This window comes from Eretmochelys imbricata, chromosome 5, assembly GCF_965152235.1.
Source record: "Eretmochelys imbricata isolate rEreImb1 chromosome 5, rEreImb1.hap1, whole genome shotgun sequence".
Taxonomy (NCBI): domain Eukaryota; kingdom Metazoa; phylum Chordata; order Testudines; family Cheloniidae; genus Eretmochelys; species Eretmochelys imbricata.
Window position 1 is genome coordinate 111653685 of NC_135576.1, and position 26031 is coordinate 111679715.

The window sequence follows — 26031 nt, forward strand, 5'->3', positions numbered from 1 at the left end:
GAGAAGCAAAGCACAGCATGGGTGTGGATATGATTCCTCTGGTTTCACCCTGTGTCAGGGCTCATAGTTAAGGCTACGTTTATGTCATGGAGGTCATGATATCTGTTTGAGCCCCAGGGGCTCTCAGGACTCTGGAGCTGACAGCCAGTGGGACCCTGGCAGGGTTTCAGCGAAAGGAGACAGCAGCGACAAGAGATAGGGGTCCTGAAAAGTTCCAGCAACAGGTGACAGATTCCTGAGGGGGCCCTCCTCAGGGTTCCAGCGACAGGCGACAGCCTCACATGGCGAGAGGGGGACGCCTCAGGCGAGCGGCTTGGGTGTCTCATTTTCTCTTTGGGAAATATGGTCACCCTGCAGCTCCCAGCCGCCATGGGCTGAGGGGGAACCCCAAAGCTCCCAGCCACCATGGTGGTGGGGGAAACCATGGAGCCGCAGCAGCAAAAGTCACAGACAGGTCACGGCTTCCGTGAATTTTTGTTTATTGCCCATGACCTGTCCATGACCTTTACTAAAAATAACCATGACAGAATCTTAGCCTTACTCATAGTCATAGAATTTAAGGCCAGAAGGGTTCCCAAATCGTCTAGTCTAACCTCTTGTATATCCCAGCCTACCAATACCACTCAGTACCTCTGTACTAAACCCAACAACTGAAATGAGACTGAAATATTATCATAGACTAGAATCATAGACTGTCAGGGTTGGAAGGGACCTCAGGAGGTCATCTAGTCCAACCCCCCGCTCAAAGCAGGACCAATCCCCAATTTTTGCCTCAGATCCCTAAATGGCCCCTGCAAGGATTGAACTCGCAACTGTGGGTTTAGCAGGCCAATGCTCAAACCAGTGAGCTATCCCTCCCCCAGGAGTCTTACCCATTGATATACCTCCACTAATAGTTAAGTTTGTGCTGTCATTGTCATGTTACTCTGCTTTGTGAGCAGAGAACATCAGGATTATCAATCTGGCAGTTCCCACCAGCACTAAATTCATTTTAAAAAGAAATATATTTAAAGCTGCCATATTCGATAAAATGGAGATGCCATGGCAGAATGTGTGTGACTTGACCAAGGCTCCATTGTTCTTTATAAAGCTTCTAGACCATTCACGTTGGTATGTAAGTGCTTATCAGTGTTGATGGATATACTTAGGGCATGTCTACACTACAAACTTAAGTTGATCTATGTTAGGTCAATTTACAGCCACTGCAGTGGTTCGTGTCCGCACTGCCCTCCTGTTGGTGGTACACATCCTCAGCAGGAGTGCTTCCACTGACTTAAGAGGGGCAGTGTGGAGGGCTGAGAGCCTGGGCTCTCAGCTACATGCCCACCAGGAGCCCGGCTGCCTCCCTCCCCTCTGGCTCTCTGCTGGGAGCCCGGGTGGCAGCTGAGCTCTAGCTAGAGCCCCTGACCTGCTCTGGGGTGACAGCCCCATCTGTAAGCCCAGGTTCCTTGTCAATTTCATGGTTCCAGCCAATGTAGGTAGCCCGCAGTGTATCGTCCTGATTACACCAACATAAGTCCTATGCCTCCCATGGAGGTGGAGTTATGATGTCGGTGTAGGAGGGCACTTACATTGGTAGGAGCAAGGCTGTAGTGTAGACACTGACATAATAAGGTCAACATGAGCTGTCTTACATCAACCTAACTCTGTAGTGTAGACCAGGCCTTGATATCTAGCATGATAACCTTCTACATTATTCTGTGTAAGACTAGAATCGATAGCCCACTTCTTAAAACTAATATTGCCTTTCATCTTCAAAGTGCTTTATAAACATTAATCCTCACAACACCCAAGGCAAGTAGTTGTTCCCTAAATACTGAAGCTAAATGATTTGCTCATGATGTGGTCCCCTGGATTGGTCAATGGAGTAGAATTTAAGAGACCTGGGTTCTAGTCCCATTTCTGTCATTGACCTGCTTTGTGACCTTGGAGAACTCCGTTTTCTGTCTTGTCTACTTAGATTTTAAGCTCTTCACTGCAGTGTCTGCCTCTTACTATGCGTTTGTAAAGGTGTAGCACAATGGGGCCCTAATTTCAGCTGCGGTCTCTGATGCTACCATAGTACAAATTAGTCGTAGTAGTACTAACATGGATGGAATCTGAGTTAGTGAGCTCTAGAATCTTTATACTAGCTCCCTGTCCTGTGCTTAGCCATGCTTTGCATGGAAGCCTACCATATAGGTCCAAGGTAACCTGATGTCACACTTAGGTATTGCAGTTGTCTTTCAGTGTCAGAGTGCCTCAGAACAATGGCTGATGTTGTCTATGCTAAGAATGATACCAAGGCACAATACAAGTGAAGAACCTAATTGTCTCTTGGTTTTATGGGTCCTTTTCTTAGTTTTCTGTAGACTGTAGTTTGAAGAACCATCTATTTTTTTCTTTTTGAACATATTAAACTGTAGTTATAGGCATAATTTGTGTGCACCTGCTCTTGACTGGTGAAGCAATTATTGCTGTTCACAATAATATAATCACTTATACAAAATCCATATATGAAGGTCTGAGAATGTTTGTTCCCTCTTTTGCTGTATGCCGCCTGCAATACTTCATCCACACAGTGCAGCTGGTGAGAGAAAAGCTGTTCTTATAGAGGCAAATCCTGCAGACTGTGGAATGTATTGAATTAATTGCAAGAAATGCTCAGTGCCTAGAAGGATTGGCATCTGTGGGCACTGTACTAAGAAGAAAACAGCTTGTACATTTTGTCTAAAATGTATCTTCCAAAACAATGCAGATCAACGTATTTGTTTAGACAGCATAATTAAAGATGGGTTTTTCTTACTCTAGAGGTTGGTGGAACTGGTGAAAAGCATCAGCAGAGTGCAGAACCTCACAGTTCAGCAGAACCACCTGTGTGGGGAAGCAGTATTGTGAAAGTTCCATCTGGCATTTTTGATAGCACTGGCAGGAAAAACAGCAGTGGTGAGTTACTGAGTATATTGTTTAACACAACTGTTATCAACAAAATTTGCAACTGCCTCTGGCTTCTTGTTGTTTGTTTAACTTGGATGTTTGGTAAAAGGAATCTTGAACTGACAATATGGTCCCAGGGACAGGACAGTGTAGAGGGCAGTCAGGAGACTTGGGCTGTATTCCTTGCTCTGTCACTGACTTGCTGTGTGTCCTTGGGTAAGTCATTTCACCCCTCTGCTCCTCTGTTTTGTATCTGTAAAATGGCAATATTTGCCTTCTCCTGTAAAGCAGTTTGAGATTTATGGATGGAAAACGCTATGTAAGAGGCAGTATCGTTGTTGTTACTATTGCTGATTTTTGGTGAATGGTCTTTTGTCCCGACACGTGGAATTACCAATTACTAGAAGACACCATTTTAACTTTAACGTTACTATCTGGGATTTGCAGAGATGTAGCACGTGTGTCACCTTACTGTGAAGACCCATGGAGTGGACATTCTCTGTCCTGTGATAGGAATACAGCTTACTACCTGCTCCCCAGCCTTGGTGGCAGGGACAGCTGCAAGAGTCCCAGAGTGCTAGGTCAGCATGTAATTGGTGTGGGAAGATTGACTCAGGCGGTGGTAAAGCACCTCATAGACTTGCTGCACACGACAGCTAAGGGAACTGACAGCTGTTAAAGGAACAGACAGAATCAGTGTGAGATTGAGACACATACAGAGCTAAGCACCTAATGGAATCCCATTGAAGTAGAGTCACTATACCCACTAAGCAGTTGTTACTGCCATTAAGTTTCATTAGGCTTACATTAATTGTCTGGGTAATCCTGACTGAAGTGAAGTGTACTGTAATATTCAGAGGTTTGGTGCTGTCAGTACAAAGGCAACTTTAGGCATAAGCTAAGAAGGAGGCTATTAAAGAAGGAATCTGGAGTAGCGCTAGGACTACCATGGTGAGTTCATGACAGATCAATCCTGAATTGCCCTTCTCCAGTTATGGTGGTCCTTTCTCCAAAAGCATGTATCTGTGTTCTTGACCTATGCAGTAGATGTCTTGGGGACTTAAAGACTCCACAGAATTATTTGTCCTGCGTGCTTCAGTGTTGTCTTAGAAGCAGCGCCACAGCCGATGCAGATAAACCCCACTCTTCTGAGAGCTAAAAACACTGGCAATAAACCGAGCATAGAGAGGGTGGAGTCCACCCTTTTTGGGAAAAGAAATGATGCAAAGGGAAGCAGGTGGGCCACTGAGCTTGGTGGAAAGAGGGAGTGACAAATGTCCATCTTTGCTTGGGTGCTGCAGCCTGCTCATGCAGGCTAATAGTATGCATCAGTAACTAAAGTGCTAACTTTAACTTTAATCTTTCCACACTTAATTTGTGACTCAGTGGTACTTTTTAGAATTGCTCTAAAGTATATTTACCGCTTTCTTATTAGGAAACTTGTAAAATTTTTAAATAACCCAGACCATATGACCTTTATTTAAATTATTTCCTTAGCAGTATATGTTGGGGGGAAACAAGGTATTACATTAATGCCATGTGCTTTCTTTTTAGGAACTGCATCTAGCCCACTCTTTATAACTCAGGATCCAGTTGAAGATTCAGTCTTTAATGATGCTTCTCCCAAGAAAACAGGTGAAAAAGGGCAGAAGAGGCAAAAGCTCTTTTCAGAGAGGAGCTGCAGTTTTAGCACTGAAAGCAGAGCAGGTATGCTGCTGAAGAAAGGCAGTTTGGACTTGAGCTCTAGTGAAATAGCGATAATGATGGGAGCAGATGCCAAGATCCTCACAGCAGCTTTATCCGGGGCCAAAACTTCACCCCCTCACACTAGTAAATCCAGTAGCTTTGGCAGTATGGGTGACCAGCAGGTCTCTGGGCGGAGTGGCACCAGGACTCATGTGAGCGAAGGTGCTGAGGAACTAGAGCATAAGTCGTCTTCAGTGCTGGAGGAGCCTGAGGAAGGGCAAGAGCACCTTGAGAATGGAGGTGAGGACAGTGCAGCCAAAGCAGAGAACATTCACGCCAAACTTCTGGATGGTGATCAGCCCCCAAACCAGAAAACAGATGCCAGAGATGCAGTGACTAAAAGGAATAGCTTCTATGGAGTGATTAAGCCTGTTGAAAGGGAAGATGTTGAAGTGGGCTTGGACCCTTTATCTTTGCTGGCTACTGAGAGTATAGAACCAAAACCCCCAGAGCCTGAAGAAAAGATTGTATCACCAGTTGTAGCACGTAATCTGGCAGATGAAATCGAAAGCTATATGAATCTAAAGAGCCCCCTGGGTAGCAAGTCTTCCAGCATGGAGCTCCACAAGCAAGAGAACGGAGAGGCAACAGCCTCTAGTACACTTGATCGCTCCCTAGAGAGGAGATCAAGCCTACCTTCAGATTCTATCCCACCAGCCCCAGAGAAGAGTGAAAATCGGAAAAGTCCTTTAGTTTCCAGGTCTAAAACCTTTACAGGGCGACCAAAGCAACAAACCCATTCACGAGTCCAAAAGGAGAGGCCTTCATCATTATCGGTGTTGGGTCGCTCTTCACAGCATGGCTCACTGGGGTCTGTGGTAACAAGTTTATCCAATCTGAAGCTGGACAATATACTCTCTGGACCGAAAATAGATGTTCTGAAGTCTGGAGTGAAACAAGCAGTTAATGTAGCCAATAGGATGTGGGGTGCTGTAACCTCACAATATAACTACTCGGATGATGAGGCAAGTAGATTTTAGTTTGATACTTCCTGTGCAGAAGGGGGCATTGCTATTCAAGATATTTGACTATTTAAGGTGCCTTATTTTTCATCATCTGTTTGTTCAATTTTTATTTTTTGTTGAGTCAAGCATAATTTTTTGGCTTTTTTTTTTTAAGTGTTCTTATAGCACTAGAGATGAAAACTATGGCCTGTCATCCTCAGCAATTGTTTTATTTAGGAAACTGTGAGCAAAAATCACTTTAAAGTGGTCATCATTTATCAAAATACTGCATGAAACCAGATCAAGACTTATTACATTATTATATGACACTATATGTGATTTTTTTTCCCCAAGGGCTTTTGTAGTGAAGATAAATTGAATTCCAGAGTTTAAAGAAGCTAAATTGGTGGTAGATTGGGGATTTAAAAACAGAAAGTTGGTAGAGGACATCTAGGCAGTCGGATTAAACAGCATCCTTCAGGAAATTGGAGACGACAGATTAGGAGAATGGGGAGAGGGGAGGGGACTAAACTGATTCAAGGGGAGGCACTAGAACTAGATCCAAAGGGGAGGCATGATTCTTTTAATCTATTCTCTCTCCTTCCCTACCTCCCAATGCATGTTATGTCCTTATATCTGTAAATTAAATATATTCCCCTCTTGAAAAGACTCTTGATCCAATTTGCCTCTCTAGCGGCTGTCTCTCTCTTTCTCCTAAGTTTTCTCTCCAAATTCCTGGAGCATATTATTTACTCATGCTGCCTGGATTCCCTCTCTTCCAGTTTTCTAATCCCCACCAACCTGGCTTCTGTTCTTTCCACTCTGCTTGAAACTGCCCTAACCAAGTCACTATTAATGTCCTTTTAACTAAATCCAAAATGCACAGCTTTTTCCTTAGGCCGGCTCTACGCTGGGAGTGCGGGGGATCTATCTAAGTTACGCAACTTAAGCTACGTGAATAACACAGCTGAAGTGGACGTACTTAGATCTACTCACTGTGGTGAGTCAACAGCTGACGCTCCCCTGTCGACTCCGCCCGCACCTCTCGCTCTGGTGGAGTACCAGAGTCGACAGGAGAGCGCTCGGCGGTTGATTTATCGCGTCTAGACTAGACACAATAAGTTGACCCCCACTGGATTGATTACTGCCCATCGATCCTGCAGATAATGTAGACAAGCCCTTAGTCGTCTTGATCTGTCTGATGCCTATGAAAATTATCACTTACTCCTTTTCTTTTCTTCCTCACTTGGCTTCCATGACTGGGTTTTCCTGGCTGTTTTTCTACCTTGCTGATTTTTTCCTTCAGTATTTGCTTCATCATTTCATCTCCCGTCCTATTTTGGCATCCCTCAGGCGTTCTGCTCAGTCCCCGTCTCTCTTTGTATCTCAGCAACCTCCCCTGTGCCGAGAATTCTGCACTATCAAGTCTTGCATCTTAAATAGCTGCCTCTCTGTCCTGTCCGTCTGGGATGTCACATACAAACTCTGGCTGTTCAAACCTGAGTTTCTTTTTCTTTCTTTCTCATCCTTGTCCTTTGTCACCCTTCTCTGCTGTTTAACAACTACACTGTTCCCCTTGTCTCTCAGGATCACAACTTCTAGGTCATCTTTCTGACTCTTCCCTATATCCAATATCCAAAACTGTAACTTGCTTTTTTTGCAAAAAGAAAAGGAGTTCTTGTGGCACCTTAGAGACTAACCAATTTATTTGAGCATGAGCTTTCGTGAGCCACAGCTCACTTCATCAGATGCATACCGTGGAAACTGCAGTCAGTCTATCCAAAATGCAATTGCTCAAATAATCATCTTCTCCTGCCATTTTAACTGTTGTCACTCCACTCTTTAGATCCCCTTTTATTTCCTTTTACCAGAAACTCAGTTTGTCCTCACTTCCAAGGCCCTACAAACTCTTGCCCTCACCTATGTCTGTGCTCTCCTTTACTTCAACTACCATTCCTTTCTTTTTCTCCTGCTTTTGCTCTTGGTACTCCCCATTTGTTGTCACCCCACCTTGGACTTTGCACCTGTTTTTCTCCCTGATCCCTGCACCTGGAAACAGTCAATGTTCTGTTTTGTCAAGAATATTCTCATCCTTCAAATCCTTTCTTAAAACTCTCTTCTGTCCACTCTCTTTACCACCAGTAGTCTGCAGTGTGCTTTCTTCCATGAACGCTTGGCCAATGTGTTTTCTTGCCTGTATGACTTGACTCAGTTGTACTGTGTGGTCAGGGGATGAGACTTAATCTGTTTTGTAAAGAGTGTAAACCTATAGTGCTGCATGAATTACTTTTAATAATGATTAAATGGCAAAGAAATACAGTACATGTAGTTCTGGAAATATTGGAAAAAAATGTTAAGTTCCTCCTTTTTGAATTAAAGGAAGAAACCCATCGACCAGACTTCACCTTTCCTGCTGGTTTTGAAGATCGTATTTTAGGAGACAGTCTGTTACCAAAACCAGGAATCCCTGGGTTGGTAACCAGTGAACTCACACAAAGCACTACCAGTCTTGGCAGCAGCAACAGCAGCGGAGATGTAGGAAAACAGCACTACACAACAGGTTTGAATTTTTCCTTCCTAATTCACTATTTTTGGAACATAATGAAAAGGAGAAGCTGTTGTTCATCAGTACAAGAGTGAAATGGCTCAATGCAATGGGATCAGTAGCACTATCAAACGAGAATTTATCTGCAAATGTGAGTTGATGCATTTTGGAAAGACAAATAGCCTTTTCTTGTAGGTACGACATAGTGAATACATCTCTTTGTTATGTAGAACGAAATATGTTCATAGTGCTTTGTACAAGATGGTCAGCTATAACAGGATTTCCTGAGTCTGGAGAGCCAGGAAGATATTACATCTTTTCTTTTTTGTCTAATTCTTATAGCTATGCTAAACCTACTTATTCATGTAAAATCAGCTTTCTATACATGAGTACGCCCAGAATATTAATATTGTGCAGCCAGATTTTCCAAAGAGCTCTCATTTAGCCATCTAAATGATGTGGCCAGATCTTCAAAAGTGCTCAGCACCATTTTGAATAATAGGAGCTGCTGGGTGCTGAGTTGTTGTGAAGATCTGAAGTGGTTACTGGGTATATCTAAGTATGTACATTGTTTGGTGTCTTATTCTCAATTCTAAAACTGAATGAACCTTAATATCCTCAGTGACTAGGATTACAAACCACTCTGGCCCAGGACAGGAAGGGGCTAATGGTCTGTCCTGGATATTGGGCCTTAAATTAGCCCCATCCTACAACATCTACTAGAAATGTTAAGTCTAGAGGGAGGGCCTTCCACGTATTGCTCATCAGAAGGGAATATTATATAAGGGAGAAGAGTCAGGTTTTGGAGAGCAGCTGCCCTAACCAGGGGAACGCACATGCCTAGAGGGAGATGGGTTGCAGACCTAAGGATTGCAGTCTGCAGATGAGGGAATTCCTTGGAAAGGAAAGGCTCCGTCAAGACTGCCCGCTGTGAGTGGCAGAAGTTGACCGGGACTCTGAACAAATGGGACTAATGGGGTTTTCCTCTCTGGAACTGATCCCAGCCTATACTCCACTTGGGCAGCAGGATTTTGAGGGTTTTGCTAGGGTAGTTTTCTTTATTCACCCCCCCCCCCCCAAAAAAAAAGTTGACCCCACCCCCAACCCTTAATATCACCCACAGGCTTATCCTAGTTTTTGGCTCAGCCATGGCCAGTGAGCACCTGATGTGACACTTGCACCCCTAGCTTGGTGTTTCTTCTCATTGGTTTCATTTTCTTGTTCTTTGTGTGGGTATATCAATATTCAAGAGATATAGGCATTATACAATAACAAATACATGGACAATTCATTTTGCTCTTCAGTTTCCTTTCTCTTTGGTTAAATCTGTTAGACGTATCATTCCTATCACTTTTACTTTTCCCCAGTTTTCTTGTGCCAATATATATATTATATAATATATTTATTAATAATGCACAAATACTACTTGGAAATGCTGATGGCAAATACGGACTCTATTGTAATGTTTACATAACAATATTACTGCTATAAACTTACTCATACAGAACCTTGGAATGAATTCTTCTGTAGTGTTGGCAATGTCACTTTTTTTTCCCTGTGTTAGTGAAACTTTCCATTTGAAGAAAAATAAACTTCACTTACTTTGGATAAAGAATCTAACTACTCCTTTACAGGTGAGGTTTCATTCCCAAGAAGTATGAAAGGTCTGGACTCTGACAAGTCAGAACATGGATCCTCCCACAATACTAGTTTGTCCAGCATCTTCCAGAACTGTGCAATGGAGGTAAAATGATGTCTCAGTTTTGATTTAAAAAAATATTTTGGTATGAAGAAACACACTCAATACACGGGCTGCTTATATTCTCATGATCCAAAATGCCCTTTCATTCTGTTAACTTCATTAGGAGGAGTGCAACACCTTTCAGCGTCAAATCCTACAATAATTTAAATACAAATGAATTTAAATAAACAAAGGGGAGGAACAACTAAGTTCCCTCAGAATCATTCTTCTTTGATAACTACTCCTTGTTAAGGCCATGTCTACACTTACACTGCTGTGATAGATGCAGCGGGGGTCGATTTAGCAGGTCTGGTGAAGGCACGTTAAATGGACAGCAGAATGCTCTCCGGTTGACTCCAGTTCTCCATGGAAACGAGAAGAGTAAGGTAAGTCGAAGGGAGAGTGTTTCCTGTTGATGCAGCACGGTGTAGACACCACGGTAAGTCGACCTATGCTGTGTTGACTCCAGTTACGTTATTCACGTAGCTGGAGTAACGTAACTTAGGTAAACTTACTGAGGTAGTGTAGACAAGGCCTAATGGGAAACTGAATTAGTGTGCTGCCTTCAGCATCTCCCATCGCTGCCTATTGGTGCATTTTTACCTTTTTGTTTGATGTCTACATGACTAACACAAACAGCTTTGCCTCATGATAGCAGTTCCTGCAACTCTTTCAGTTCAGATATCTAGGACCCAAACAGTCTCTCTTTTAAACAGTATCGGGGGTAGCCGTGTTAGTCTGTATCCACAAAAACAACAAGGAGTCCGGTGGCACCTTATAGACTAACAGATTTATTCGGGCATAAGCTTTTGTGGGTAAAAAACCCACTTCTTCACATGGTGCCACCAGACTCCTTGTTCTTTTAAACAGCTGTTAGATCTCCTGGAGCAGGGGTGGCCAACCTGCACCTGAGAAGGAACCAGAATTTACCAATGTGCATTGCCAAAGAGCCACAGTAACACATCAGCAGCCCCCATCAGCTCCCCCAGTGTCTCCCACCCGCCAGCAGCACCACCGTTCAGCACCTAATCCTCTATCCCTGCGCCTCCCACCTGCCGCGATCAGTTGTTTGTGGTGTGCAGGAGGCTGGAGGGGGTCAGGGGAGGAGGAGCAAGGGTGCAGCAGACTCAGGGGAAGGGGCGGGGGCCTTGGGGGAAGGGGTGGAGTGGGGCCGGGGCCTGGGGCAGAGCCAGGGGTTGAGCAGTGAGCACCCTGTAGCACGTTGGAAAGTTGGCGCCCGTAGCTCCAGCCCCAGAGCTAGGCAAGGAGCCGCACGTTAACCTCTGAAGAGCCGCATGGGGCTCCGGAGCCAGAGGCTGGCCACCCCTGTCTTGGAGGATTGAGGAGCCTAACTGTTGCATTACATAGTGAGATGAAAAGTAAAGGATAGTAAAAGAAAATCCTTACTACAGACTTTGAAGTGCAACCCATTGTGTTCAAAGAATGAAACTCCAAGAAAATGGGAGTCCTAGAAAATAGACTTGAAAAGACTTGAGGTCATATAGTCCATCCCCCCTGACAGTGCAAAATTATTTCCCTACACAGTGTTCTCTTCCAGTACTTGGTGTGGTCCAGTTTTAAAAGAATCAAGTCCTGGAACTTCCACCAGTGAAAACTTGCTTCAACCAACCAAGGAAAAAACAGCAAAATATATCTCCGTCTCACATTACTATCTGAATGTATCCCAGATCATCCCTGATCACAGCTAGAACTACAAAACTTAACATAGCTTGATGCCAATGTTTCAACATCATTTACCAACTCCATGTGTGGAATTTGTTTTATGTATAATTCTACAGTATTGTATCTCGTTATAGACGAGGTAAAAGGAGTAAGTATGTGCATCTGAACTCCTTCCTGCCTTGTGATAGAGATTGAGAAAAGCTGCAGATTTCATCAGTGTTCCTCCACACATCCATGTTTTCAATGTGTGAAGCTTTTACAACGTGTCCTTATTTGTAAAGACTTAGTAAAAACAGAAATGTACAGACTTATAATAAACACTTTAGAGGCATTTTGTCAGTGTTAATGTTTCTATGCTTCATGTTCGTTGAATGTGTCAAAGTGGCATGTAATTGCTGAATAAGAGCTGTTCTTATTTATTTAGCACTTACATAGTGCTTTTAATAGATCTCAAATCACAAGACAAAATGGATGAATGTTGTTCCCATTTTATAGATAGACCGCAATCCACAAAAAGGCTAACCAAGTGGCCTTTAGCATAGCGAGTAAGTGGCAGGGCCGAGAATAGAACCCAGATCTTCAGACTGTCCTCTTCCCATATCTGCTGGGCCACTGTGTGCGCTACACCTATAAAACTGTTTAAAAAAAGCTAATAATCATTCTCTGTTGTAGGTCTTGATGTCAAGCTGTTCTCAGTGCAGAGTTTGCGGTGCATTGGTTTATGATGAAGAAATTATGGCTGGATGGGCTGCAGATGACTCTAACTTGAACACCACATGTCCATTTTGTAAAAGTACCTTCTTACCTCTTCTTAATGTGGAATTTAAAGACTTGCGTGGATGTGCGAGGTTAGTAGGTTTGCCAAGAGCTTTACCTTTCCCACTTTACACAACTTCAAAATGTATGCTGTGTGATAAAATTATTCATATTCAGACGTTAAGGCCCTTTAGGGGAGGGAACAAAACAAAGACACTTATTACCATATACAGCTGGGGCAAGTCACTAGCAGTTTCCCTGTTTGTAGAATCATGATTGGGATAAAGCATACTAAAAATATCGTAAGCCATTGAAGATTACAGTAACTGCAGCTAGAAAGGACTGAACTCTCAGGTTCGTCATTTACACTTGCCAAATGTCTCATTTTCTTGAGTGTGTGTCCCATAACTGTTACCATTTGGAAGGCAGAATATCTGTCTGTTTTTTGTTTTGTTTTTCTTAAATCAAGGCTAATGTATGTACAGCTTTTTAAACTAGCTTTTCAAAAAGGCTTTATATATGGAACACCTTGTAAACTTCATCAAGCAAGGTTTTTCCCTCCAAGACTGGTTTAACAAGAGTCACGTTATTGCAGGATATCAGTTTTAAATTGGGCTAATTAACAGGTCTATGAGACCCATAGCCCAGAGTGCCTTTTTATGTACAGCCTTTCCAACAACTTTGTATTCTGCCGCATTGAACTGAATGGTGAAGACAGATGACAAAAATCTCACTATCTGAACATAATTTTAAAATGATCTCACACAGCACATGTCATTAGTGGTATGAACTATCTATAAGCTACCCATTCCTTATGACTTAAATAAGCCTGGGAAAGCCAAAGTATCTATAAAGCTTATACATAGAAGATCACTAGGAAAACAAGATCATGTTTAAGTTGCATCCTTAATTATACATGGTCTTGATGTAGCAAATCTCTTTATTGTGAAATAACAAAATATTGTTTTAAGTGGTTACTTTAAAAAAAAAAAAGTCCACTTTGGTCTGGGTATCTCTGCAAATGGCAGAGTAGGGTAGCACGTGGACTAACTTTGGATGTTTGGTGTTCTCTCTCTGTATTTGTAGTAATGTGAGAGGGATGTCATAGATTCATAGATATTAAGGCCAGAAGGGACCATTATGATCATCTAGTCTGAGCTCCTGCACAACACAGGCCACAGAATCTCACCCACCCACTCCTGCAATAAACCTCTCACCTATGTCTGAGCTATTGAAGTCCTCAAACCATGGTTTAAAGACTTCAAAGTGCAGAGAATCCTCCAACTAAATTGCTAGATAGGGACGCTTTTTTCCTGAAAAAATGCTGCTAAAATTAACAGGAAAGATTCTTCCTGCACAGCTGCAGCTGTGACAGCGTAAAAGGACAGGAGAATCCCTGGATCTGGACAGGGGAGAATTCTCCTGGCACAAACACTGCAAAAGCAGGGCTCTCACAGGTGAAACCAATGGTGGGAAAGATGAGGCTCCAAGACATAGCACTACCAAGTTTTTGGGCAGGATTGCCAGCCATATGCAGTTTACTTTGGACTGACATAATGTAGGCAAGCCCCACGGGCTGCCTAAGTTATGTTGGGGGCTACACTGGCCACCAGAAGATCCCAGAATAAAGACACAAAAGGTATCTTAATGTCACTTTAGTTCCATCTTCCCCCGAGTGGGACTTTTGTGCTGTGACTCTTAGAGGTTCAGTACAAAATTACACCCTATATTAGAAAAAAAAATCTGCTATATTCTAATTTGTGCTTTGAGTTGCAACAGTAGCAAGAACTAAGGCTGTGATCCTGTAAAGGCTTCAGTGGCGTTCTGAAGCTCAATGCAAGTCTTACTGTTGTGATTTTGGAGGGGATTTTATGTACAGTTCTTTTTTCTTTTGTATGTTTGTAATTGTAACTATTTGGAAAATAAACTTTTTAAAAACATACACAAACTTATGCGTTTAATGCCTTTTTTCCCCTTTTCTCTTGGTCATTTCACTGTTTAGCTTTTTTCTGAAACAAAGTACATCTGGAGATAGTTTACATAGTGGAAACATTCCATTAACCACGGATCCTCTGGAGCAGAAACCTGTGTCCAGTCCTGCTGTTGCTGATTTGATCAGTTTTTCAGATCACCCAAAGCCCAACCAGACCATAGCTGAAGAAACCAGCTCTGCAACTGAGCAAAGGTAGAGGGGAGAAAGGAGAAAACCATTCTTAGTTTCTAAACAAAATACTTTGTGATGGTACCATTAGAAATTACTAGCACTTTCAATATTGTCTCTCTTGTTGAAAAGTGAAAATTTAGCATACTGTTGTCCCACTGTATATTAAACGCTAGTGTGCCAAATATGATATAGAAAAGTCATTCTTACTATTATCATTGGTTGGTCTTCCCTCACTTTTTGCACCTTGTAAGAATAATTGTTAGCAAATTGCTTTAAGTTCATCTCTGTGAATTAGTGCCTTAGAAGCAGTCTGCCTATAGAACTGCAGTTGAATCTGATAATTCAGTTATACATGAACTTGGAGCAATTTCCTATGAATTTTAACATGTATTTTTAAAGTTATTTTAAGCATGAATTTTTCCAGTATGTAAATTAATACAGTTTATTATATTATGGAAATAATCAATTTGTTCGGAATCATCTCTTTAAGGTAAGAGGTTTTGCTTAGCATAAGCAGTTCTGTAATATGCAGTTTTAACGCTGTCATTGAAAAGCTATCACTCTTGTGGCAGTTTGTGAAGAAGCATGAGGGCAGTAGCCCTATGTTGTGTGGAAGAGGTGTAGAACTGGTTTTTAAAAAAAGACAATTTTTTTACATGGGGGTGGCTTTTGTTAATTGAATTTTCAACAAAATTTTTATCTAACTCAAATTTAATGAAAACTTTAAAATTTTACGTTTGGAAAATTTGAGTAGCACCAATTATGCCCTTGTGAGTGAGACTCTTAAGGTGTGAACATGACCTATTTTATTGTGTAATATTAGTTAATCTTATGCTCAGAGATTTAAACTGGTTTATCATCTTACATTAGTACCTCTTAACTCTATCACAAATGTCTCAGTGGAGCCAAACAGATAATTTGGAACTAAAATTTTATCCCATGAATTTAGCCCTCTCCTACTGCAAAATATCTGGAAGAAGACTGATTTTTAGAAAAATCAATTTGTTCTGGAGTAACTAAATTTTTAAGATTTTTCAACTGTGTGCAGTGCATTGATTCCAAATAGTTCTGAGAGTAGTCATCATGTGCTGTTTGCAATATGAGCTGCATTGGTTAGTTATGACTGGTCAGATGAGTCACACAGTATTGCTTCAGTTCCCTGATGGCAAGAGTGTGGGAGCACTTCTAGCATGACATTAAAATTAAGGATTTTTGCAAACATTTATGCATGCCATTTATAAACCTGCTTTCTGTGAACATTTGTGCATAAAACTCAATTGCATGACAGTTCAGAGAAAGCAAACGCAAGGGAAGTTGAGGTAAAATGTGAGCATGACCAAAATAAATTCATCTTAAATAGTAAGTATGTATTGATAGAAAATACCTTGCATTTCTTGTCCAGCTCTGTTTCTAAGCAAGGTGGCTGCACTAGAGTAATAGGCTGCATAAGGGCAGGTTTTAGTTAAAAACTTTCAAGTGCTTTTCACAGTTGATACAGAAATGTTCTTTTAAAATGTGACTTTTTTTTTTTTATATTGTGCTGAGTTTTTCTGTGGAATAGTGTTGTGCCAACCCAATGACTGAGGCTTTCCTTTCCATAGAAAACTACATGGAACACCTATGGGAGAATCTTTCTCTGGTTACTGTCTGTCAGTAGGTGTTGCTGAGTAGCAGTACGTTAACGTGTTCTCTTCTGAAACCCAAATAGTGATGTGCCAGAAGAACAGAGTGAAGGCCCCAGGGCTCTGAAGAAGTCTGTTATCAATTCATCAAAACGAGGAGCATCTTTGACTCGGAGCCATAGTGTCGGAGGCCCTCTGCAAAATATTGATCTCACACACAGACCATCTCATGGCATTTCAACAGTTAGTCTTCCAAATAGCTTGCAAGAAGTTGTGGTAGGTTGCAAATAAGATGTTTGATGTGAAGAGAATCTAACCCAATGCTAATAAATTGCTTCCTGAACGACATCCTGAAAGATCTACTGCTGCTTGCCATTCTTGAATACTGTGGGCACTACCGGGCTCAAATATATATCGACCCTTTCCCTAAGAGTAAAGTATTTTCTTCTAAGGGCTTGGCTATGCTCGCAAGTTAGAGCGCATTAAAGCAGCCCCAGGCGCCCTAACTCATGTCCACACTGGCGAGGCACTTAGAGCGCCTGGACTCTGTAGCTGGAGCACTCCTGGTAATCCACCTCCACGAGAAGCAGAACGCTTGCTGCGCCTTGGCTGAAACGCCCCAGCATCAGTGTGAATGAGGTGTTGCATTACTGCACTGCGATCGGCCTCCGGAAATGTCCCATAATCCCCTTGAGTCAGTTGGCCACTCTTGTCCTTGTTTTGGAATCAGCTGCAGGAATGCGGATATGCCCTGTCAAAGCTCTGTTTCTGAGAGCTGGCTGCTTATCTGCCCTGGGACAAAGCAACCATTAGTGTGGAATGTTGCTTGCTATGAGTGTGAGAGAGAGAGGGGCGGAGGGGAGGGGGGTCTACTGCTGTCTGAATTTACAAGACAGCAGGCTGACACTCAGCCCCCCTAAAAACCCACTCTCTCCCCTCACATAGACACAACACACTCCCTGTCACACTCCACCCCCACACTCCATTTGAAAAGCATGTTGCAGCCACTTGCATGCTGGGATAGCTACCACAATGCACTGCTCTCTGTGGCCTTGCAAGAGCTGCTAACGTGGCCGCGCCAGTGCACTTGAATCTGACCATGTGGACACACTGCAGCGCTTTCCCTACTGCGCTCTCCGAGGGCTGGTTTAACTCATAGCGCTCTAAATCAGCAAGTGTAACCATGCCCTTAGTGTGTCTAGATATCTTAGGTTTTTCCATGGTTCAGTTGCTCTGACATGGTTGAAGGATTGACTTTCCTGTATACATTTTAAGTAGTGCTTCTTGATTTGAAATTCTTACTCTGGAAGTACAGACTTTTCCTTAACCTTCCTAAAGGGATCAGAAATTTATAAACAAGTGACCAGCATTCTGGAATGGACCATCTAATAATAAAAATAGCACATTATTCCAAGAGGTATATGCAAGTCATTCCCTTCTCTTACCGCCTGTCCGCCCCACCAAAAAATGGTTCAGATGGTTTCTCTTGTGGGGAGAGAGGGGGTGGGGGAATGGAGTTCATTACAGTAGGTACTTCCATGTTAAACAAGGATGTGTCTCCTTCTGATGGACTTAGTGGCTGCTGGTCAACGGTGAAGTTTCTTTCCCATTTAAGCTGCTTCCTGGTGGACTTACCTTATAATGTGTTGCAACATTGGTTTTTAATCTGTAGAGCAATTATTTTAACAAGCTCTGCTTTTGTGAGGAAAGAGAAGGAAAAGTTCAGAAATCAAAACCGACAGCCGCGGTATAGCTGTAGTGCATTCGTTACTTCCAAAGACTTAGAAATGTTAGTTCTGCAGCAGTGCAAGTTAAGATTGCTATGAGAAATGATCCCCAAAAGTATTTCTGGGGGCCAAAAGTAACAATTGCTGCTCTTCTTTCAGGATCCTTTACGGAAAAGGCCCAATCCGCTCCCTCTGTCTGTACCATACTTGAGCCCTCTGGTGCTACGTAAAGAGCTCGAATCCTTGTTAGAGAATGAGGGGGAACAAGTGATTCACACATCCACATTTATCAACCAACATCCCATCATTTTCTGGAACCTAGTTTGGTATTTCCGGCGCTTGGATCTACCTAGCAACTTGCCAGGACTCATTCTGACATCAGAACACTGTAATGACGGGGTGCAGGTAGGTGCCTTAACAGTAATTGGTCATGCACAAACATAGCAGCATATTGAATTATTTTTGTTTATAAAAAATGTCAGAAAAAGCTTGCTTGACGATAGTTTAAAAAAATCTAGATTTTTTTTTAAATACCAAATTGTATGTTTCTATTTCTAATATTGGTAATAGGATTCCTTTTACATGAGCTATCTTGAATGATGATGAGTGAAAAGAGCACTTGGCTGCTGGTCAAACTGTTCTCTAGCCATGGCATCTGATGGGTTTCTCCTCTTCTCTCCCCTGCCCACTTCTGGAGTGGCTGCCTGGGAGTGGGGTGCCACTGAGCCCGCCTGACCCACCAGCCTAAGCTCCTTTTACACTGTATTGCTGAGGCAAGGCAAGCCCTCCCTCAGGTTTCAGACTGCACTTAAACAACATACAGGTACGGATGCACCCAGATGCAGCTATTCATACAGATGCTGAGATCAACTCTGCATGGGAAAGTTTAGCTAAGGAACTGCCCAGTACTCAAGTGCACACCCCCCTCTGGAGTGTAAACCCAAAATTGTACTGTCTTGCACTGCAGAGAGAACTGTACAGCATAAGCTCATGAAATTCACCCCCTCCCTCAATGTGGAGAGGGATATATGCAGCTTTCTGCCCCAAGTTATGATTTTCACACACTGGTTTTAGACCAAACAAAACAAGTTTATTAACTACAAAAAATAGATTTTAAGTGATCATAGGATTTAGCAAACGGATCAAAGCAGATTACCTAGCAAATGAAACAAACATGCAATCTAAGCTTAATATACTAAAGAAACTGGTTATAAGTAGCAAATTCTCACCCTAAATGTTGTTGTAGGCAGATTGCAGAGATTCTTGAAGGCAAGCTGTATTTGCTTGCAGCTTAAATCTCCGGATATTCTTTTACAGGCCAAACAACCCTCTTGCCTGGGATCAGTCCTTCTCCCCTAGTCCAGTCTTTTCGTTCTCATGTGTTTCCAGGAGTCCCCTTTCTTGGGTGGGGAGTCAATGAATAAAGAACCACAATGGTGATACCACCCTGCCTTAAATAGTTTTTGCATATGATAGAACTCCTTTGTCTCCCAGTGTGATTCCTACCCCTGATCACTAGAAAAACACTGGTATCATCATGGAGTCCAGTACCAGGTGACTTGGTCACAAGTCCCTGCAGCCATAACTCAAATGCTGTTTGCAGTGTCCCCAGGAAGGCTTCCCAGGAAGATGGGAGATAAGCATCTTCAAAGGCCTATTGTTTTTCCTAGTGGCCTTTCCCAGCTGGCCATCCAGACCAATTGCATTCTGTCTAGTGGGCATTCACCAGGTGTAAACACATTTGTAATAGATGCATAGACAATATTTCTAACTTCAGATATAAAAATGATAACATGCATACAAATAGGATAATCATGTTCAGTAAATCATAACCTTTCCAATGATCTCGTACATGAACTATCTTGCATAAAATACATCTTAGTTATGCCATAATCATATTTAAAACGTATCTCTATGAAGAATATGGGGTATAATGCCACTACATCCTTTTATAGATTTTTCAAAAGCTACTAAGTGAGATTCTTCTCAATGGCTGCTGATAGCCGGGGTTAGAAAGAAGCTCTGGGGGAATTCTAACAACTCATGAACAGCAGCTTTAAGTTATAACACATCACAGCAAGGCAGATTCCCTACCACACTGTGAAATCTCTTTCAGATATTGGGCTGGATTCCATGCTTCATTCCACCAGTTTTTTGTTATCATAACTTCATTGAGTCACATCAGTATAAAAATGTAAGAAAAGACTAGAGAATCAGGTGCATTATTTTCTGGCATTTCATCCTTTCTTTTAAGGGCCAGATTTTTTCAAAGATAGGTACACATCTGACTTCTGCACGTGTGCCAAATGTGTATACTAGAGGTCATCAGGTATTTGAACTATGTAATGGAATAGCCTGTCGAGATATGGCTGAAGCCCCATCACTTGGGAAACTTTACAAGCTAAACTGGAAAATACACTGTATTATCAGGAGAGAGCCTACACTGACTGGGAATGAACTACACAGCTTTCTTGTCCATCTCTCACTTCCAATTCATGCAGCAAGTGCATAGTCATTCAGAAGGCACTTCTAATTTTACAAAAGTTATGAAAAATTGAGCTGTAATTATAAGTTTCATGTGTCTGCGATAACAAACCCACTAGATGTGTGGTGTTACTAGGGATAATTTGTGTTCTTAGTAAATATCTGTGAGCAGCTGCCTTTCCCAACCTGCTGTACAAACAGTCCCACCTGTTACACAGAGTCCAAATGCTCTCCTTTCTTGGAGCTTGGAAACCAACAGAAGGGTAATGTAAAGCCTTTTGCAGCAGGATCACCATCTGCTAGCAGGCACATACTACGAGCAGCGTAAGGACCATCTTTTTGTTTGCATTTGTACAGTGCATAGTTCACTAGGGCCATAGTCTGTGACTCAGGCTCCTAAGTGTTCATGCAATACAAATAATAATACATTTATATCAATACAGCCTGTGTAGATGCCCAGTACAATTTTTGGTTTAGCTTATATCACGCAGGAAGGGGTTTAAGCTAAGTCAAAAAAAGCCACTTAGTACTGCAGTGCAGACAATACTCTATTTAATTCCTACCAAATGAAATCTGCAGTTTAGCCTCTCCATTTTTGTGTCTCAAAATGAATAGCACAAATCTTTTCAGCAACAGAGATAAGAAATAACACTTTTTGGGCCTGCTATCAAGTTTTTAATTGCGTGATCCTGTGCTGACCTCTTTAAACTTCTCTTTCCCTCATTCTAGCTTCCTTTGTCATCTCTGTCTCAAGACAGTAAGTTAGTATACATCCAGCTACTGTGGGACAACATCAACCTTCACCAAGAGCCTGGAGAGTCTCTATATATATCTTGGAGAAATCTCAGTAAGTGAAACAAGTGTGAAAGAGAGCATGTGGGATGGGGAGTGAGAGGTGACACTAAACATTTCTTTTTACCTTGTGGCTTCTTTACAGATTCTAAGCTCTCCATGGCAAGAATTGTCTTCCCCTGTGTTTGCAAAGCACCCACCACATTTTGAATGACAACACAATGTAAACAATGTGAAACCTGATATGAAAACATTTGTTGTCTTCCTCCTTTGTATACACATTGCAGTATTCTTTGCATGTTTATATATCAGGTATAAAATAGGGGAAGGGTTTGATCAGATGGCAGCGTGTACATAAACTTCAGTAAGGGCATGGGTCTGAACTTTCTTGCTGTGTTACTGACCTGTCTACCATATCAGTACAACCGTGAAAGGGAAGAACCGCTACAAAGGAAAATCTTCCTAAAATAAAATTCTTTGCTTTTGTTTTTTAAAATAAATAGTTGCCACCTTTCTGCACCCTGATTTACCATGTGTAGCTATCGTGTTTATGCCGTTAGCTTCCATTCACATGGTTTTCCACTATAGCAGGAGAGTTTTGAAACATGCATGCGTAGTGTACTATGTACTCTTATGTTACATGTCTCAAATATTTTCTTGGTGCATGAGCTGTTCTACTTGTCTTAACTTTAAGAAATGATCTCAGAGCTGTAAAACACCAAGGAAGAAGAGCTCCCTCCCCAAAGGAGCTTTAAATCTAAGCAAACTGATTGAAGCAAAAAATGTACTGGGAGAACCAGAGGAGGATGATAGTGTCATTTGCTTTGTTTTTGTTTTATTTAATAAGAGGTTGGTGACATCCATATGAAATATGAATGACAACTTGAATCTTCCAATACTTTATCTATAACTCTAATTCGCACACCCCCAATACAAATTCATACAATGTAAATAAGGGAACAAAGGGTTTGTTTTAAATGGTTTTTGTGCTGAAAAACTGGCCAAATAATGCCGTTGAGAGAACCTGCAGTAAATTCAGAAAATATGTGGAAAACAGGAAAATATGTTCACCAAATGCACTGAATCCTGCTATCCTTTATATCCAGGTTATCATAAACTTATTGGAGTGATCGCTGTGTCTGACGTGACTTTTTCATCAACAAATGCCCCTTGCTTGCAGCTTACTGTGCAACTTTGCTATGTGTTGATTCTGCCTGTAATCTAAACTCCATTGTCCCCTTGATGCACTGTTTTTATTAAGTCAGTTCATTGTCATTTTGGAAACACCAGTTCATGCACCAGACCATTGTGGTAAATGTGTAAATGCCTGACTAGATCAGCTGCTGATGGTCATTATTGCAGCATTTCTGTTTCAGCTTCAGTATCGCTACACTAATGGTAGCCCGTAGCCAAAATTTAGCAACGGCAGCTTCACTTTTCGTCCTTTACAAACTGTTCTTAAAGGCAGCCTGATGGCATAGATATTACTAACTTTATTTTCTTTAGAATGCACTTAACCGTCTGTTCAATTTGCAGCCCACAAACCTATGCAGCATAGCTGAAACATGGTAGCCTTCAGCCACATGCATCAAACACATCTGATTGTGTGTCTGTTTCCAGGTGTAACACAATCAATGTGTTTGAATTCAATATAAATTAACAAGATACTGTAGCACTAAAAAGAACCATTTTTATATCCGTGTCAATAGACAAAGATTTTGTTACAAAAATATACATGTCAAGAACTGGAGCCAGTTTGGTCTCTTGTGCTTCCTTGTCAGGACATACTCAGAGTGTGTATGCTTTACACGGTCTCTGCCACAATAAAGGATGACAGAATGCCTAAATAGGCAAAGACATTCCATTGTAGTGGAAACTTCTGCAAGATGGGCAAAATTTCTCTGCACACAAAGACCACATATTTCTTGTACTCACTGCATGTTTCATGAGAGTGAGACTGTTTAAGAATTACATCTGTTTTTGTATTGGTCTGAAATGCTGCTTTCTCCCACCAGATTTAGCAGAGAAGAAATCATCCATAGCTTCAGAAGATCAGCAGGCAACAAGCACTTTAGTGGAGAACATCAAACTGAGCATTCAACACAACAATGTTGTTGAACCCATCAAACTCCTTCTGCGGAAAGTTAAACCAGATGTCAAACGACAAAGGTAAAGGGACAGTGTTTTCTGTTATCTTCCCCCACGGTCATATCCAAACCTACACCAGGATCACGTACCATTTAAGTGTTGTAAAGGCCTCCCACACGTGGCTATAGAACAGTCAACCCCCTCTGACACTCCCAGTCAATACACATGCTACAGCCGCATGTTTAGGGTCAGATTTTCATACGGGCACTTTGAGATCCTTAAAGATTCTGGCTTGTGTAGATCTACTCCCGTGCAGATAGTTGCTGCAGTTATTTGCAAATCCGGTAACTAAGCCCCCAGTTGTGTACACACAAACTGATTTTTTTTTTTTTTTTTTACGTAAGTGAAGTAAATATGCGTGCAAAAGCAGATACAAAATATGTGGAGATCTTGGGCCTCGATTTACATTTTGTCATTGAAACCTTTACATTGCAAAGGATCTGAAAGCACCCTATGAACTATCTTTATAACCACTGAAGTTCAGCTGCATGCGAGTTGCTGGTTGGAGGAGTCAGCACTGCATTTTGCACAATAGTTTTGATTAAGGGTAAAAACTGGCATCTGGAGGCTTAGGAATATTTATTACCCTTATTCCTAGGGTTACTTTCAGGATCCCAAAAAGAGGATGCTGCCAGAGGGGGTATTTATGGGGGTGCTGGAGGGGTGTGTGTACTAGGAGAGGGTATTTGGGGGAGTACCTGTGTCCTATAGGTGCTGTCTCCATGGGTGCTCCAGGGCTAGAGCACACACCGGCAGCCAGCTTCCCCCCAGTGATTCCTGCCCACTGGCGGCCCCACTGATAAACTTCTCCCCCTCCCTCCTAGTGCCTCCCGGCTCCTGCAATCAGCTGTTCCGTGCAGGGAGGAGCGGGGGCCGGGGCATGTTCAGGGGAGGGGATGGGAAGGGGAGGAGCGGGGGTGGGACCTTGGTGAAAGGGGTGGGGGAAAGAAGGGGTGTGGCCAAGAAGGGGAAGGGCCTGGGGCATTGGGGAAAGGAGTGGAGTGGGGGCAGGGCATGAGCAAGAGTTGAGCACCCCTGAGCAAAGGGAAAAGCCAGAGCCTCTGCTGTGTCCTCAATCTTGAGGTGGGGGCAGTGTTGCTCTGTCTCGGTGGCGGGCGGCTGGCACAGGGCCAGGATGCTGCACCAGCCATCTGTCGCTCCCTGCCTCTCCCACCTCCCCAGGGCTTGGAGGCAGGACCTGGGTGGGTGGGATCTGGCAGCTGCAGTCTAGGGACCGATTGGTAGCTGGGGCAAGGTTGAAAGTCTCTCCTGCAGCAGGCTCTGGCTCCCTTTTTGTCTGGCTCAGCAAGCAGGGTTTCCCTGTCTTGTAAAGGGGAATTTTGTGTGCCTGGGTGAGGCTTACCTGTCTGTGCTTCTCCCACTCTTTCTGTAGCCAGGCTGACAGTTTCCTTCTTTCTCGTACAAAGGCTACTCAGTACCAAGTGGTGCATGTTTGTTTGCACGCTTGCTCTGAGTGCATGAGAACTTCAGTGACCCTTTCTCTAAGGAGACCTGGGATAGGTCCAGTCAGCTGCCTCCTTTGGGGATGACTCCCGGAGCTTCTTGATTGGCTCTTCTCTTCTGCCTCCCCTCTTCCCCCCTTCTGGAGAGTAGAGGGGCTTACATAAGCAAAAGATAAAAGCAGTTTTTTTCCAGTGTAATCAACAGACCAGATGTAGGCTGTTCCCTTTCTTCATTCAGGCACAATCTAGATTGATTTACAAAGAATACAGTGACTGTATGAAACCAAGAGGCCAGCTCTGTGTCAGTTTCTCATATTGTGCATATGTCTTTAATTCTTCAAGCCTATCCCATTCTTAAGTGCATACTGACTGAAATACAGAAACTGTGTATTTTCAGGGTGTTAAAATGAAATCACTTTATTCATTAATACAGTCCCTACTTTTTTTGCTCCTAGTTCCATACACCTATTTGTTTAATTTGTGGATAATTCTGTTCCAGTGAAAATTTGACATCCTGAAACTAAACACAGATAACATTGCCGATTCCAAATATCAAAAAATCATGAGAAATTTAAAAATGAGATTTTAAAAATACGTTTTGGGTTTTTTTCACTTGCCTTGTAGTTTGTGAACGTTGGGGGGGGGGGGTGTCACATTTTTCAACCTTTTCTCCACAAGCATGGTGACTAAAACATTTTTTTAATGAAAAGATGAGATTTTTTCATATAAGCTCTTGACTCCGGGAGCTGGGCTCAAAGAAGCACACCAAAAACTGCAGGACTCATAAAATCATGAGTTGACAACACTGATTAACAAGCCATTTATAGTACAAATAAGATTGGAAACATAGTTAAAGCTGTGTTTTTATAGGCGATAAACATGCTTTCAGCATTGATTTCTTGAGTGTAGTTTGTACTTTAATTGACTCACATTTTAAAATATTTTACAGGAGTTTTTATAGAGAAATCCTTTTCCTGTCTTTGGTGTCTCTTGGGAGAGAGAACATTGACATTGGTAAGTTGAAAACATTGTGAAATGTACATGTTTATTTGCACAAATATATTCAAGAGAAGGCACAGTCCGTGTGGACTGATATAGGATAGCTAGCTTCAAAAAAAATTGGCATTTGTTTCAGGGGTTTCTAAGCAGCTGTTCAATTGGCAGACTTCCTTACTTCAGGATGAATGAACTAATGAATACTATTACAAGTTTTGCTTTTGTGATTCTCAGTTACTGCTTACTTAAAACAGCTACATCTGGCAGAGTGATAATTTTAAAAAAAGAAACTTTATTTTTGTGG

The 26031-nt window shown here is 42.2% G+C and overlaps 1 protein-coding gene across 1 annotated transcript in view; it reads left to right on the forward strand.

Annotated features, from left to right (window-relative positions):
- Nucleotides 1-26031, forward strand: part of DENND4C (DENN domain containing 4C) — a 118292-nt gene that overhangs the window by 86881 nt on the left and 5380 nt on the right. Inside the window, exons 22-32 of the mRNA XM_077817698.1 lie at nucleotides 2791-2925; nucleotides 4471-5631; nucleotides 7990-8166; nucleotides 9786-9895; nucleotides 12248-12423; nucleotides 14334-14516; nucleotides 16204-16393; nucleotides 18004-18249; nucleotides 21058-21175; nucleotides 23136-23289; nucleotides 25681-25745. Of these exons, the coding sequence (XP_077673824.1) occupies nucleotides 2791-2925; nucleotides 4471-5631; nucleotides 7990-8166; nucleotides 9786-9895; nucleotides 12248-12423; nucleotides 14334-14516; nucleotides 16204-16393; nucleotides 18004-18249; nucleotides 21058-21175; nucleotides 23136-23289; nucleotides 25681-25745 (2715 nt within the window). The remainder of the gene's footprint in view (nucleotides 1-2790; nucleotides 2926-4470; nucleotides 5632-7989; nucleotides 8167-9785; nucleotides 9896-12247; nucleotides 12424-14333; nucleotides 14517-16203; nucleotides 16394-18003; nucleotides 18250-21057; nucleotides 21176-23135; nucleotides 23290-25680; nucleotides 25746-26031) is intronic.